Source organism: Haemaphysalis longicornis, unplaced genomic scaffold (assembly GCF_048455015.1).
Source record: "Haemaphysalis longicornis isolate Haplotype H1 unplaced genomic scaffold, Haemaphysalis longicornis Haplotype H1 scaffold_8, whole genome shotgun sequence".
Lineage (NCBI taxonomy): Eukaryota > Metazoa > Arthropoda > Arachnida > Ixodida > Ixodidae > Haemaphysalis > Haemaphysalis longicornis.
Window position 1 is genome coordinate 143,547,587 of NW_027526445.1, and position 16,100 is coordinate 143,563,686.

The 16,100-nt window shown below is 49.2% G+C and overlaps 1 protein-coding gene across 1 annotated transcript; it reads right to left on the reverse strand.

Annotated features, from left to right (window-relative positions):
* Positions 1–7,726: 7,726 nt before the first annotated feature.
* LOC144148507 (uncharacterized) lies at positions 7,727–12,349 on the reverse strand. Its single transcript, XM_077680030.1, has 3 exons — positions 11,261–12,349; positions 7,979–8,765; positions 7,727–7,812 (listed from the first exon to the last, which is right to left on the reverse strand). The coding sequence occupies exons 1-3, from the start codon at positions 12,347–12,349 to the stop codon at positions 7,727–7,729; spliced, it is 1,962 nt and encodes a 653-aa protein (XP_077536156.1).
* Positions 12,350–16,100: the final 3,751 nt, after the last annotated feature.

Sequence of the window (16,100 nt, forward strand, 5' to 3'; positions counted from 1 at the left end):
TCCCTAGGCCTTTATAATTATTTTGCTCTGCAATTATACATTCTCAGCTGGAGCATGCCTGCTGGATTCAGGCCCCAACCACGCTTTGCTATTTCACATTTGCAGCTGTATGAAATGTTGTTCTTTCCAACAGGCCACTTTCCAACACCACTTTCCAACTTTCCAACACTTCCAACAAATGATTTCCAACAGGCCACTTAACTAGTGTCAAAACCATTTTATACCTTTAATTGCTATTTGTAGCAAACAGTATTATATCATTTTTCATAACACATTTTGTTGTAACCTCATTCAATGATTTTGTTACCCCGCCAGCCTGGTTCATAAATCTTTGCGTGAACATGCTTGTCTTGCAGCTAATCTGCAGTAACAGACACGACACATTTTGGCTTTCCAGCGTAGCTTTGGTGTCCGCAAAAAGGAATGTTTTTCTTGGCTCGTCTGCAGCGCTTTGTAGAAAAAGATCACTTGCTGGTTTGGCTTTCCCGCAGGACTCTAGTGTAGTGCAAGAGAGTATCGCTTGCTTATTCCTTTTTTGTTGAGGTTTTAATGCTGTGCATCTTCCAGAAGAACCCTGGCATTTTGTTTGGAAATGGAGCTTCACCCCACAGGCTGTGCAGAGAAAGTAGAGCTACTCAGTCACTTTTTGCATAGACACGGAAGTTTGGCAGATCACTTGTCATTGACAAGCAAGTGTTTGATTTCTGGCTTAAGGTGCAACGCTGGGATAGTTTACTAGTTGGGGGGAAAAAAGCGCAGCGTTGATAAACGGTACTAAAGTACTAGGAAAGGTGCCGTGATCAACATGGTTTCCATGTGTTGGCAGCTTTTTGGTCCAGTGTTTTTCATGAATATTTGCCAGGGGGCCTTAACATGGCCTGCTTTTGTGTAACAAAAATGTCAACAGTGAAGCACTTATCAATGCTCACATGCTGCTCATTGATACCAGAGCAAAAGTACGTTCAGCAGTCATTTTATTGTTAAAGCCACCCATGATCCATACACCTTCCAGCTGTACTGCAACTTTCACAAACACCGACAGACATTCACATCCACGCACGTGGCCTTGGCTCCAGTTCTTGTACAAGGTATTAAGAAGTACTCTCGGGAGTGGGCAATGTCACGCTCGACACCAACCATTACCCTGAAGTTGTACTTGATAAACTATTTTTTAAGCCTGTTGGCTTAAAGGACTGTTTAAGTGCCCATTTTGTGGAAGAAAAAGAAACAGCTAATGGGCACACAACACACAACCCGTGAATGTGTTTTCTAGCAGCTGGCTTCTGACGAGACTTGCATCATTGTGAACGAAATGTGGGACATTTTATAATGCCCCTTACCACTAAGTAAATTCACTTGAGCAATTTTCCAAAACAGTTTACACAGTGCGGAGTTAAAAAGCAATAGAATGTGAAACGCCCCCTCACAATTGGAAACTCTTCCTGTTCACTACCCCAAAGGCTTTGACAGTAGACGCTTAAGCACGCTTCACCAGTTGCGAATACAAGCATTAGTGTCAAGTTGAACTCTGCAGAGTGCTTGGGATGGGCATATAGATGTCACAGCCACTTGGAATTTGTGCATAGAATGCAAGCCTCCGAGATAAGCTCTCATCATCATTAGCCCATCCTGCTGAGAGTGAATGAAAGTATTGTGGCTGGTTATGTTCAATTCTAACCAAGCCAAACACAAGAGTAAAGAAGGAACGAGCCTATCAAAATACATACTCAAAGCAGATGCAGGAGGAAGTTCTGTTGCCTAACCAGGTTAGAGGAGGCGAAATGTACTGGAGCGAAGGAAAGGGAAATAAAAGCCAAGCAGTAATTTTAAGCCTTGCCTATCATTTCATTAAGACTTCCTAAGTTGAAAGCACAATGGTACTAAGCAACAAATCTGAGCATTGATGAACAATAACTGAACTGTCACTTGTTAACCTTATGCACACCAGACTTTTAAAGGACTATTAGCAGAAGTTCCAAACTTGGCTCACACGGCGATCTTATCGGCTGCACTTCTCCCATGCTTGCACAGTTGGAGCTTGAGCCTCCTTGCACAAGAAGCCAGCCAGTCAGCGAATGGGTTCGGTGGTATCTTGAATAGATATATCTTTGGACGGGCAGTTTGGCTCCACCCACGGAAGTGAAACTGCGCTCCCTGCACGGATTCTGCAGCGCCACGTGCACAGATCGTTTCTGCGGAATAGTCAGGATACATTTCTCGGCGACAGTACTACTGCCCCGGGGGAAAAATTGCAGAAGCTACATGCGAGATCGGATTGCGTTCGATGACGCCGTGCGCTACCTGACGACACTTGATTCGTGCACACGCTGACATGACCTACGTCGCTCGCCACGGCGCGATGGAAAATACTGATCCCTACGTTTTATAATTGAGCCACCACTCCAGAATCAGAACAGAAGGCTTGGCATGGAAGAAGCGAGGCACAAGTGCAGGCGCGTAAAGCCGATAGCACGCGAACTGCAAAACAACGTGAAGCCTCATAAAAACTGGGATTAGCGCTTTAAAGAACAGGACACACGTAAGAGGAAATGGACAGGACTCGCGCTTACAAAATATTAAACGACAACAGTATGTACAGTTCTAGAAGCATGTAAAAACCGGGGCGAAGCAGCGTGCAGAAAACAATGCGTTAGGCTTACCAAGACGTGCAACAGCAAGTTCACAAAAAATACCCAATCTAAATAATTACAAGCACACCTCCCAACAAGAAACAACTGCCGCGAGGCAGCCGCTCTACAGGGAGATAAGGACGTAACGATCAGGCCTGCCATTCGAACCACGGGCGGAGAACATCGGGACACAAGACACGAAGCTGCCGCCGTCGTTAACACAAAAAAGTGGCATGATCAAAGGACGTAAATATGACGTTTACTTTGTGACGTCACAGGAAGTCACGTGATTACTTTAGCTTCACGTCACTTCTGCGTGGCAGCAGCTGTTGCCAGGGGGGCGCAGCTCGTGCCACGCGCGTGGCAGGAGACTTAACCTAAAAGTAAATAAACTGGGATTCTTAAAGGTCAATAAAATGTCTGTTTAGTTTTGTAAACGCAGTGCCTAGAGTTACCCTATACTTTGCTTGTTTTTTATGTGTCCTCCACGCTTGAAACTTCTGCAAGCACGTGCGTTGCCTAGCTCGTTATGCGGGTAAGCCAACGTTTTTGGGTAAGCTATGGGTAAATATCATGGAGGAAAGAATACTCAGGAGAGGCCCCTAGCATCCCAATGCATTGCAAAAAGTGTGGAGGAAATTACGTCATTTTTCTTGAGCCCATGGACAATGTTGCTTACTTGTTTACAACAGCGGTGGCCAAATTTGGGCGAATACAACGGACAAATTTTTAAGGCGCTTGGTATGTGGCTGCCTCGCTATGCTTGCAAACCAGCGCAATCGCTACGACAAACGTTTTTAGATTAGGCCAGTTTGAAAACTCCGCCGTCAGAAAGGGCTTTAACTCATACCCTGGCCGCAGCGGCGCTTACGCCGCGCCGAGATCGGCGGAGCGAGCCGCTGCCGCCGCCGGCGACCTGCCGGGAAAATCCCCTTCCCTCAGCGTTGGCGAGACCCACAGTTCGTTCTTTCCTCACTGTGTTTCTTCGTTGTGAAGTGAAGTGAAATTTATCGCTGCTGAGACGTAGCGCGCAAAGACCGCAGTGATGTACCACCCCAAACAATGCTCCCGTCATGGAGGAAGAAAAAGTTAGGAGACGGCGCCGCCGGAGAAACGTGAAGCCTATACATAAAAAGTAAAATCGAAGTCGGCCCAGGCGTCACTGCACCACGTGACCCCACCGCACCGCCTCTGTATGGGCCGCCGCGCTCTTCAATTTCGTCTGCTCGAAACTGCTCTGCGGCCCGTTGTCGCGAAGCCTGCTATATGTTGGTTTTTTTTTCCCACGGCTTTTGTCTTCCGCACGTACGCGGCACTCCTGCCCGCACACGGGCATGAGATCGCCGAGCAGACAAATGCAGGAAGGACGGGGAACAGCTACTGCCAACGAAACACGAGAGATGCCCCGGAGTCGGAGACCGCCGCCGCCGCCGGCCCACCCGACCTTGGAGGGCCGACTGCGGCGGCTTGAGAAAGGGAAACGGCGGAGGGAGCGGCTTCAACGGACCTGGGCTTGCGAAGGCTAGCTGCGTGACGTCATGCCGTCTCCTAACTTTTTTTTCCTCCATGGCTCCCGTCGTCTGCGTTCGCCATCCCGCGAGCCTGTTGCTATGACGACGACAAACGCTACTTTGCCAGGCTTAAGAGCTGAAAAATCGTCCTTCTATCTCAAAAACGAAGGCCGTTTTTCGATTGAAACTTTGGGTGAGCGTTAGAATGGGCAAATTGAGGGCGAAATCAACAGCTTAGAACATGACATCGCACTGAGGAATTAGCGACGAAGCTGTTTTCGCTTCGAAGCGGGAGGGCAGGGCGACGCCATGTTAGTCAAATCAAACCGGAGATAGCAAAGGATGATGGGATAGAGTGCTGGGCTCCATGGGCTCAAGTCATGGCGGGACTCGGCTTCACAAATGTGACGTCAGGGCCTCTCCTAACCTTTTCTTTCCTCCATGGTAAATATACTTCTAACTTGCACGCCTCGCGCGGATAACTTTTAAAATTGTCCGCACGCCTCGAGTCCGGTAGACCTGTGCGCCGCCGCGCCGCGCCACCGCCGTAGCCTTTTTTGGTCGCGCCGTCTGCACCGCCGCCGAAGTCGCGGGAATGACCACGCCGCCGCCGCCACCGGGCAAAAATTGCGGCGCGCCGCCGCCCCCCGCCCCGCTGTATTATCCTTTTCTTTGAGGGGAGCTGCTGAAGGGCGACTCTTCTGAAGAACGAGGGAATATGAAAGGACAAAACGTCGCTTCACTAGAAGTTGTCGTTTCTCCCTCTGCAAGAAATTCCTCTCCCAGCGGGGCTGTTCGTCTGGAAATAATCGCGATCCACCATGCGTGAACGGATGATTTGTACTTCCTGCCTTGAATCAGTCATTCTGCCTTCCCCTCCTTCTCCGAATACCTTTTTCTTACCGGCCCGACCACCCCACCAGTCCTACAGTACTACGAACTTTGCATGCGTACCGCGACCCTGTTCACAAAGGATGAATGCGTGACTGCCTACCGTGTTGACGCGCTTGAATCGGAATCCTCTTAACCTCAGCTTCTCCCGCTGCCACTGAAGCACGACATCTTTCTTGTTTTATCCGCTTTCTCAGAAACTCTAAAATGACCAGGCACCCATGCATGGTTACCTGGGCCCATCCTACTCTCTCTGTATCAATAGCCCAACCAACAACCTTGTTCCGCCCTCTTTCTTCGTGGGACGGAAGACTCGAGCGAACGCAAACTTCAGCCGCTCAAGCCATATTTGTTCTACTGTATACAAACATGACCAAAAGTGCTTGACCACCTTCCTTCTTGACAGAGGCCGGTCCCTTGGCGTATTAATAACATCGTCATCCAACGGGGATAAAAGTATACACTGCAAGGAAAAGAAAGCACTAACACAAAAGATGCGGTCGCAGAGAGACTGAAAGAGAACGACCGGAGTACACAAGTCTCTAAAATCAGTGTGCCAGCTATAGCTCTATCCTTTTACCACTCGTCGATTCTCTCAAGGAAACAAGCCGCTCATATCTAAGAATAAAACCCCATAATCAACACGGGAACTGTGCACAAGAAGCCGCCGCACTAGCGCGCAAGCTTGAATGGTCAGCGTCAATTACGGGAAGAGTGCACGGGAAGTGGGGGCAAGAACGTGCGTTATAAGAGACGGCGCCACTCTTTCTGCCACCTCGCAGTTTCTCACTGCGGCAGGGCCCGTGCTTCAGTTCAGCCGTTGTGCGATGGAAGGAAGGAGTGATGGCGCTGGTCCATCTGTGCCGATTCCACCGAGCTGGTTATGTCAGCATAACCGGGCCTAGCCGAGCAAAGCCGCAGCCATTTTTTGACCTTAATTTGCAGCCTTTAAAAGGCTTGTCACCACTAAAGGAAGTAGGCGTTTAGCTGCCAAGCACTCTCACATGCAGTCCAAGGAGAAATGCATAAAACCGTCGTGTTTTCCCTTTAACCTTCTTCATTCATATCATTCATATGGCTAGCACAAAACTAGGGAAATATAGGGTGTCGAAATAAAACGCGAAGAGCCATTGCATAGTTAAACTAGGTCTCCTGCACATTTTCAAAAAAGCGAACTCTGCCCTCCCCTTTCCTCTGTCTAGACAGAGGGCATGGGGGCGGGGTGCTCATGTGGAATCTTTTTTTGGGGGGTGGAGAAACCTCTTGGGGGGGGGGGAGGGGGTTGGGGAGTGTTGGGGGGATGTGTATATATCCCTGGGTGTGCTACTGCCGTATTTGCTCTTTATGTATCGGCAACCCAGAGTTTTTTCAGCATCTCGCATTACGGAAACCAATTATTCATGCAAGAGGCACGAATTACACTGCTCACTCGCGTGAGGCCGAACGTAAAAGGGCTACAGAGGAGAGGCGACGGCCGCACGGGAGTCCTGACTGGCACGTCACATCCGGTAGTCCGCCGCAGTGCATGGCCTCCGCGATCACCCCGCGCGCGTTTTGCTCCGGCCGTCCCAATCACCACGTGCCCCAGCTAAATTTTGTAAGCGCGCTGGTTCCCCGGTGCACCGCCAGGCGGCAGTGCGCACCTATGGGAAACATAGAGTTAATACTAAACGCAGCTATAATGAAGCTTAGAGCTCTGTGGGGGTATAACAAATATGAGGTAATAAAAGGAATGTGGAAAGGAGTAATGGCTCCGGGTATCACGTTTGCGAATGCTGTACTCTGCTTAAAATCAGACGTTCTATCAGGCCTTGAAATAAACGAGAGAACGGTAGGACGTTTGGACTTAGGCGCGCATGGAAAAACAACTAAGGAAGCAGTTCAGGCAGATATGGGCTGGGCGTCGTTTGAAGTTAGAGAAGCTCAGAGTAAAATATGCTTTGAGATGAGGTTGAGGGCAATGGATCAACGAAGGTGGGCAGCTAAGGTTTTTAGGTACCTGTAGAGACGCGCCCGGGTGGCGCAGACGCCGCTAGCCGGGCCGAGTGTGGGCGTGAAGCCCGCGAAGAATGACGCAACCACGCGCAGTTCACGAACAACAAAAAGCCCCGTTTAATCCCCACCAATGCCTTTATACAGAGTGGGGGCGCCACCTCCCAGTTACTCGAGTCAACAGGTGGCGTCCTCTACATCCCTCCTTTCGGAGCTCTCAAACACAAGTGCTACAAAAGAGCACCACCAAGAAACAGTCCTTGCATCAGTCTCACAAATCCAGTCTGCGAGGTGGCACCACGCGCCGGCCGTATCGTGTGCAACGGTGGCCTGGCGATCCTGCAGCAGGTGCAGGAGCTGGAGTGTCCGATGCGTCACCGGTTGCTGCCCGCTGTGGTCCTGGAGATGGCGCAGATGTCGGAACCGCACGGTTGGGGCTTTCCGTGTCATCTGAGGGGGCTGACTGAGGATTGCTGCAGGGGACGAGGTGTCTGCGGTTTCTCACTAGTATGCCACTGGGCGTCTGGACGATGTACGAGCGTGGTTTCTGAGCTGGGCTTAGGACCGTCGCCCTTGACCGCGTGTCGCGTACCCATACTTCCTCCCCATCGTCGAGAGCACGAAGGTCATGCGCTGCGTGCCGGTTATTGTAGTCTCTCTGTTGTCTTCGTCTCTGGGCGGCATCCCTGTCATTGAATTCTTTCACCTGTGGCCAATCTGGAACAAGGCTTTGAGCCGTGGCTGGCACACGAGTTCGCAGAGAGCGTCCCATGAGCAGTTGAGCCGGGCTGTAGCCAGACACACCGGGAGTGTTACGGTATGCTAGCAGAGCTATAAATGGGTCTGTGGCCTTCAGAAACAACTCATTGATTGTGCGAACCATGCGCTCTGCTTCGCCGTTGGACTGCGGGTAGCGTGGACTGCTCGTGACATGTGTGAAACCATAGGTCTTACCAAAGTCCTCGAAAGCTTCACAGGAGAACTGTGGCCCATTGTCGCTGACAACAGTCACCGGGATGCCGTGTCGGGCAAACGTGCTCTTGATTGCAGAAATAACGGCGTCCGCAGAAGTGGACCGGAGTGTGATGACCTCTGGGTAGCGAGAACGGTAGTCTACAACCACAAGGAAATCTTGATTAGCAAAATGAAACAAGTCTATGGCCACCCTCTCCCACGGAGCTGATGGTGTCTCGGTCGGAATCATGGGCTCACAGCGTTGGACACGTGTAGAAGCACATGCTGGGCAGTTCTCTACGGCTGCTTTAACCTGGCTGTTGAGACCGGGCCACCACACAGAGTCTCGGGCCACCGCCAAGCATCGATTGACGCCTTGATGGCCATCATGCAGCAGGTTCACGATGTCTCTGCGTAGTGCTTCGGGCACAACTAGACGTCCGCCCATGAACAGCAGGTCCTCGCATATGGTGAAGTCCCCACGGTGCTCCCAGTAACGTGTCATGTTGAGCGGCAGCTGGTCTCGTCGAGGCCACCCCTTCATGCTGTATGCTTTCAGCATTGAGCACTCGCCGTCTGAAGTTTGGTGAGACCTGAAGTCTTCAAGACGTACGACCAGGGTTGAAGGAAGGGCTGCTACGACCATAGACACAAAAATTTCTGTGCTGTCCACTTTGGACGCAGAAGAGCAGTCAGGATCCCTAGAGAGGGTGTCTGCAGTGGCCAGGTAGTTCACTGGAACATACTTGACGGTGAACTGATATCGCATGAGCCTTATGCGAAATCTCTGGATGCGAGGGGGCATGAGGTCAAGATCGGCGGAGCCAAGCAACCTGACGAGCGGCTGATGGTCTGTTTCAACGACAAAGCTGAGTCCGCGCAGGCATGGGCGTCCGGAAGGGGGGGCAAGGGGGGGCAACTGCCCCCCCCCCCTTGGAAATGCGGATATTTTTATGCACTACAAAAAAGCTGCACAGATTGGTTGGCCCATAATTAAAAACTTTGCCCTGAAGGATGGAAGAGAGGAGAGAACGACACCGACGTTCTCTCCTTTGTCCCGTCCTTTAGCGCAAAGTTTTTTAATTATGTGCGTGAACCAACAAGCGCAACAATCCACGCTACTCAAATGATTAGCACACTCAGGTCCTGCGTATCCGTATGGAACGCACTTCAGGACTGCGGTCAACATTGCACTTTAGACACTAACTTTGCCGTTCATATGAAGGCAGTGAAACAGACTGCCTGTGGTGGCTATTCAAGATAGCGAACAACACTGAAAGGTTTCACGTTTTTTTTTCTCTCTAAAGTCTAGATTTATGCCGTCTTACCGCAAGAACATCAGTTTTCGGACAAGGTTGCAGCTATACCTATCAAAAAATCTTCACCGCTACACCTAGTTGAGAGAGTGTAACATCCTTCCATGCCGTCCCATCACCTTGTACACCCTTTCCTTCGAAATTACGAAATGTCGGCACCACTCAAGCCCCGAAACAAAACCTATAAATCAGCCTCTCAAAACGCTTGTACGCCTGTACTGCACTGAAAGCCAGAGAGGCGAGTACTATCTTTATTGCGTGAGCCATTTCAACAGACTTCATCACACATGTCATCTCTCAATTTGCCCAGAAAAACCAGAGGCGTCTGCAGCTGCTATTCAAGGAAGATTGACGGAGTGCAGTTCTATGTATGTGAATGTATTGTACTGTGGGCTGGTGATCAGTTGGCGTGAGTCGAGAACCCTCGAGCAGCGAGACGGCCACTGTTTACAAAGTGACAGTAGCTGTTCGTATTTTCATTATTAACTTTTTTTCTTTGTTCGGTAGTAAAATCCAATGTATATCCTCCAAGTCTGGTTCTAAATTCGCTGTTTGTACTTTTTGTAACCACAAATAGCGCCTTTTTAGTGCTATCCAACCGTACACCCCCCCCCCCCCCTTCCGCTAATGGATGCCCCCCCTTGCAAAAAGTTCTGCGGACGCCCTTGCGCGCAGGAATTCCTCAAACCTCTCGATGGCCCAAGAGACTCCAAGCGCTTCCTTCTCAATCTGACTGTACCGCTGCTCAGCGGTAGTCAGTGCTCTTGACGCGAACGCGACAGCCCGTCGCTCTCCCGTCTGTTGCTCCTGCAAGAGAACCGCGCCTAGCCCGAACGAACTGGCATCTGCCGACACAAGAGTGGGTAGCTCTGGATTGTAGCTGGACATACAAGCATTAGATGCCACCATTCTCTTCAATGTCTCGAAAGAGGTCGCTTGCGCTTGGTCCCAGGTCCAGACCGCATTCTTGTTCAAAAGGAGTCGAATCGGTGTAGTGACGGCAGACAGGTTCGGCAAAAACCTTCCAATGTGGTTCAGCATGCCCAGGAAACGACGGACGCCTTGCGTATCTGTCGGCGGTTTCATGTTCACAATAGCAGATACCTTGTCGGGGTCAGCCGAGATGCCAGTGGCGCTTACCACTACACCAAGGAACTTGACGGAAGATACCCCGAAGGAGCATTAAGAGGCATTCAACGTGATGCCCGCTTGTTCTAACTTGCGAAGGACTGCTTGGAGTCTGCTGTCGTGCTCGGAACGGTCCCTGCCGAATACTAGAATGTCATCTACCATGTTCACACATCCTTCCAGACCCTCTAGAATCCGAGACATTTGGCGCTGAAACACTTCGGGAGCGGAGGAGATGCCGAAGGGCAGGCGGCGGTAGCAGTAGCGACCAAACGGGGTTATGAAGGTAGTCAGTTCCTGACAGCTTTCAGATAGCCTTACTTGATGAAACCCCGATTTTGCATCAAGTTTCGAGAAGACTGCGGCATTGCCAAGACGCCCAAGTACCTGGTCCACCGTGGGCATAAGGTGTCTCTCCCGGAGAACTACTTGGTTCATCTTTGTGAGGTCGACACAAATTCTGTACTCTCCATCCGCTTTGGGTACCAGCACAATACCAGCACACCACGGGGTTGGCACAGTGACTCGCCGGATGACCCCGTCCCTTTCCATCGCGTCTAAGTCCTTCTTGACTACGCCTTCGAGGGGAATAGGGATGCGCCTAGGAACGCTGAGAGAAAATGGAACCGCTCCAGGCTTGATGCGAATTTGATATTCTTCAGGCATCTCGCCATGGGCTGAGAACAGCGAAGCTGCGGCCTTGTCGGACGTTGGGGGCCTGTTCGGAGCTTCGTCTTCCACGGCGTCAACAAACTGGACGACTCCCAGGTCCACTACCGCCGAGTACCCTAGCAGAGGAGAGTCAATGTCTGCTACGACGTACAATTTTTTTGCATACCGTCCGGCCTCGCCACGACAGGGTAGCAGGAAACGTCCCGAGCAACTTTAGGCGGCAGCGGCCCGGCCCCATCAACTGTTCATTATTGGGTTTGTCTAGGTCTACTGGGCACCCTGGGAAGCTCGGAGGTACGACCGAAACGTCCGCCCCAGTATCCACCTTGAATTGAAGGGGCCGTCCATTGACATGAACAACAACGTGCCGGCGTTCTGTTTGCGCTGCATCCACGGCGCAGAGCTGGATTTGGCTTAAGCGCCTAGTACTATTCGAGCGGCAAACCGCCGCGAAGTGTCCGTTCTTGCGACAGTGGTTGCATGTGGCCCACCGTGCTGGGCACTCAGATCGCGGATGAGGGGCGTGGCCGCAAAAATCGCATGCCGACTTCGGGCCGGCGCGGTACTCGGGAGGCCGACAGACGTTACTTCGTGCAGTTTCGCGCGCTGGGGCGGCGGCCATTCGGTACTGCTTATTCGCAACGGCGTCGACGTTCAGTGCGTCTGGTGCGAAGTCTGTCCCCTGACGCCGCCTTTTCTCATTTTCAGCGTCTTCGTACTGACGAGCTTGGATGAGCGCCTCGTCCAGTGTAAGCTTTGGATTGCGGCAGAGCTGGTCGGTCAAGCGAGAGTCAAGCAACCCTACGATAAATCTGTCCCGAACCAGCCGGTCGTCAATTTCCCGAGAGGCGTAGTTGCATTTCTTCACGAGATTTCGGAGCGCCGTGAAAAACGCGTCGACTGACTCGCCTACCTCTTGCGTGCGCTTGTGGAATCTGCTCGATTCGTATACCTCGTTGACGGGGTGTACAAAATATCCCGAAAGACTCGTTGTCCCGCCGGAGTACGAGCGATAGGCCTCAGCGTCTGACATGAGAGACGAAAGCACCTCGCGACCTTGGGGACCCATACAGTAGAGGAGCGTGCGTACCTTGGTTTCTTCGGGGGCGGAGGACAGCCCTGAGGCGAAGGAGTAATCCTCGAATTGTTGAAGCCACGCGGTCCATTGGGCTGGGTTGTCGAAAGTGTACTGCGGCGGGGTTCGCAACGTGAAGCTGGCGGTTACGGCGGAGGCGGCGGCTGGGTTATCCTCCATGTTGCACGGTTGTCGCAGGATCCCACTTCTGACACCATGTAGAGACGCGCCCGGGTGGCGCAGACGCCGCTAGCCGGGCCGAATGTGGGCGTGAAGCCCGCGAAGAATGACGCAACCACGCGCAGTTCACGAACAACAAAAAGCCCCGTTTAATCCCCACCAATGCCTTTATACAGAGTGGGGGCGCCCCCTCCCAGTTACTCGAGTCAACAGGTGGCGTCCTCTACAGTACCTATACTTGAAAAGCGTGGACACGCAGTGGTTAAGAAAGACTAGAAGGCTAACGATGAAATACGGAAAGAACAGTGGGTAATCCGAAACAGCCAAGGTAACCAAAAAAGAGGCAAGGCAGATTGAAACGAATAAATGGAGGGAAAAAATGGAAGCTAAAACGTCGTTAGAGATGTACAGGGCTGAGGAGATGAACATCAGAAAGGAAAATTTCTACGATAATTCCCAGGGTAGTGCTTTGCTTTTTGAGGCTAGAGCAGGTTGCCTGCGAACTAAGAGTTTTGTGAGGAAGTATTCAAAAAATGATGGGGTATGTTTGGTCTGCGGAAAAGAAACAGAAACTATGCGGCACATAGTGTTAGAATGTGAGGGTATCCATTCAAATCTACATTAAGGGAATATTGGGCTTTCAGAAGCCCTAGGATTTAAGGGTATCAGAGAGGAAGTTAACTTCAAGGCTGTCGAGGGGAAGAAAAGAAGATTAGAATGCTGGTGGACGAAAAGCAGAGAGGGGAATATTGCGTAGGACAGTTACCACCTGTAACAGGGAAAAGAAAGTATTTCGGGCCTAATAAGCTTTAGTGCCTAAGCAGCGCTAGTATTAAACCAAGAGTGTAAAACATGGTTATATTAGTCCTGTTTGGTAAGATGACATGTCATCACCCCGCTTCAAAGGGGAAACCAATAGGAATCATCATCATCATCATCGAATGCATCGCTCAGCCCGTTGGGCCGCTATTTATGCGGCATTAAGCTCCTTTGGAGTTTCTTCGGAGCACAGAACTGGACAGAGTTTTGTGATTGAAAATTTTGGCCGCATCAAATGACATCATTTCGTTTTCACTTTTTTTTCTCTTTTTTTTTCGTTTTGTTTTTCTTCTCTCATCTAGCGTAGCAAGCCAGCCCGACGGCTCGGCTAACATCGCTGGTTTTCATTAAAGTTATTCTCTCTCTCTCTCTCTCTCTCTCTCTCTCGCGGCATGTCAACGCAGCAGCTTTTCTGGTCTTGGTACGAGTGTATTTGCGAGTTTATTGACCGCATTTCTGCTCAGCTACTGCCGAAGATTCTTACACAGAACACCTGTAATGGATGTGTTCTTCATTGGAACAGCCGAGAACTCGACACCTTCGAGGCAAAGGCCTTCGCCCTTGCAGGTCGAGCCCCCCGATCTTCATTGATTCATAAAGGGACCCCATCACTGCTCCCTCGCGCTCTTCCGCGGAGCGAAAGCCAACATAGAACGGTGATATATGTTTTATGCCATGAGGCATACAATCGCATTTAGAAAAAGAGCAGCCTATCGTTGTTGGATGGTTCCAGAGCGAACGTATACACAACCGTCGAGTACCCCACGTACGGTACCGAATGTGCGGCCCTGCATTTCCACAGAAATGTATATTGACGGAGTTAATATAATTGATCGCTATGAAGCGTGAATAAAGATAATTATTCGGATGTAATTTAGACAAAAAAAAACAGAAATATAGAAAGGAGAAAAAATAAGAAATATGGAAGTGATATTAATAAATTAAAAAATATAAATCTTATACAGCTCCTCCACAAAACAAACAAAAGTAAAGGAGCAGCGAAAATATTGACAAAAACGTGAACAATCTCGCGAGTAGACTATTCATAACCTTGTAACGCCCTGCATTTGCACAGAAATGCATAATAGCGTGAATAGAATTAGTTGATCGAACGGAAGCTTCAAAACAAAAAATACAAAACCTAGAACAAAATTATAAAAGTGAACTTACGAATTAAAAAATATGACTTCTACACATCTCTCGCGCGAAGCGAAAAAAATATTTAAAAGCTCTGACAAAAATTAACGACGGAATAAGCAAGAATAAAAAAATCATGAAAACTGACCAAAGTGTAACGCCCTGCCTTTGCGCGAAAAATGTATAATTGGCGGAGTTAGCATGTGTAATTAATCGTTATGATAGTGTGAACGGAGACGATTGGTCGTACGAAATCTTAAAAAAAACTAAAAAGCAGAAAGTAATTAATTTTAAAAGCGAGCTTACAAAATAAAGAAAATGCGCATTCATACACCCCCTCCAAAAAAAAATCACTGAAAAGAACTACGGAAACACGTACAAAATTATCGTGAGAACGACCAACCGTGTAAGCCCCTGCCTTTGCATAGACGTGCATAATTCGCATAAGATGTTTAATATATTAAAAATAGCGTAAATGGAGTTAATAATTGAATGAAACTTGAAAACAGAAAAGACAACAAAAATAAAAAATACATAATTTTCAAAGTGATCTTACAAAATAAAAAAATAGCGCAGCTAGCACATTTAATAGTTCAGTTTATATGGAACCCCGAATCTAGCTGAGCCATCTGCGCGCACAGGTATACAAGCCAAAAGCATTCTCAATTGTAAACACAGACAAATAATAAGTCGCACATCCCGCGATAATTATGCAGCTTCATATGCTACTATGTATCGTGTACTTTTTACAGACAATGATTAGCTTTTCTTAACTGCCACGCAAATGCGCTATATTAGTTCGCAAAGCGCTAACTAAAACCTCGCAAATACTCACTGGCACTGGATTGCAATGGACGGTGGTATCTGAATGTATCCCCTTTTTTTTTGTGTCGCACTTGCATGCTTGCGATTTTCTAAGCCCGCCTTAAAAAGCCGCGGCAACAAATCTATCGTGACATGCATACCAATCAGAAAAAATCTTAATATTTAATATTGCATTTTTAGAAACAATCTTATTGTTTAATGTTGCAGTTATGCGACAGATGCTTCCGCAAGTCGCCACTCTTGTAAAATAATGTTGGACGAGGGCGTGAGGGGTTTATCAAGGGCACAGCGTGTAAATACATGTGGAAAAATCTAAAAAAAATCAAAATAGGGACGCGAAACCGCAGCAGAGAGTGCCAGAACCGACTGCGCTTCGCTCGTATGATTGCTGCTTAAACTTTGTACTTGGCTCCTCATATTATTAAGTTACCCATATTAAATTTGTTGGTTATCGTCTTGTACCTGTCATTTTAAAGCTGGCTGCTGAACTCAATTTGACTGCTCGCTGCGAAAACGAGCGTTTCCTCGCTTGCGCCAAGCTGCAGCGGAATAGTTGATTTGATTGATTGATGATTGATGATTAAAGGCCTCCCCTTTGAATCGGGGTGATGGCGTGCGCCATCTAGCCTATCTTAGTAGTTTGAATTTAAATTTAGCCCCTCAACTCGGATTTCTTTTTACTTCTGCCCTGCCGCTACCCCTGGCTGCGATGTTATTTTATCGACTTCCCTGCTTTTTTTCCACCAATACTCTAGCCGCTGCTTAGTAATACCTACTGCTGACCAGTTAATGTTTCCATCTATTGCGAAGCCCAGTGCCTCAGGAAGTAGGACTTTTCCCCCAATTCTATCCGGCTGAATCTTTTGGCATCCTATTACTATGTGGTCGATTGTTTCTTTATCCCTGCCACATACAACACATGTCTCATCCTGGGACGAATATTTGCTCATGTAAGTTCGAGTTCTCAAGC

Coding starts and splice junctions, on each gene's coding strand:
- LOC144148507 (XM_077680030.1), bottom strand. CDS start 12,349: ATGGAGGATAACCCAGCCGCCGCCTCCGCCGTAACCGCCAGCTTCACG. Junction 8,766..11,260: donor TGTCGTGGCGAGGCCGGACG/GTATGCAAAAAA, acceptor CCTCGCATCCAG/AGATTTCGCATAAGGCTCAT. Junction 7,813..7,978: donor TGAAGCTTTCGAGGACTTTG/GTAAGACCTATG, acceptor GTCTGGCTACAG/CCCGGCTCAACTGCTCATGG.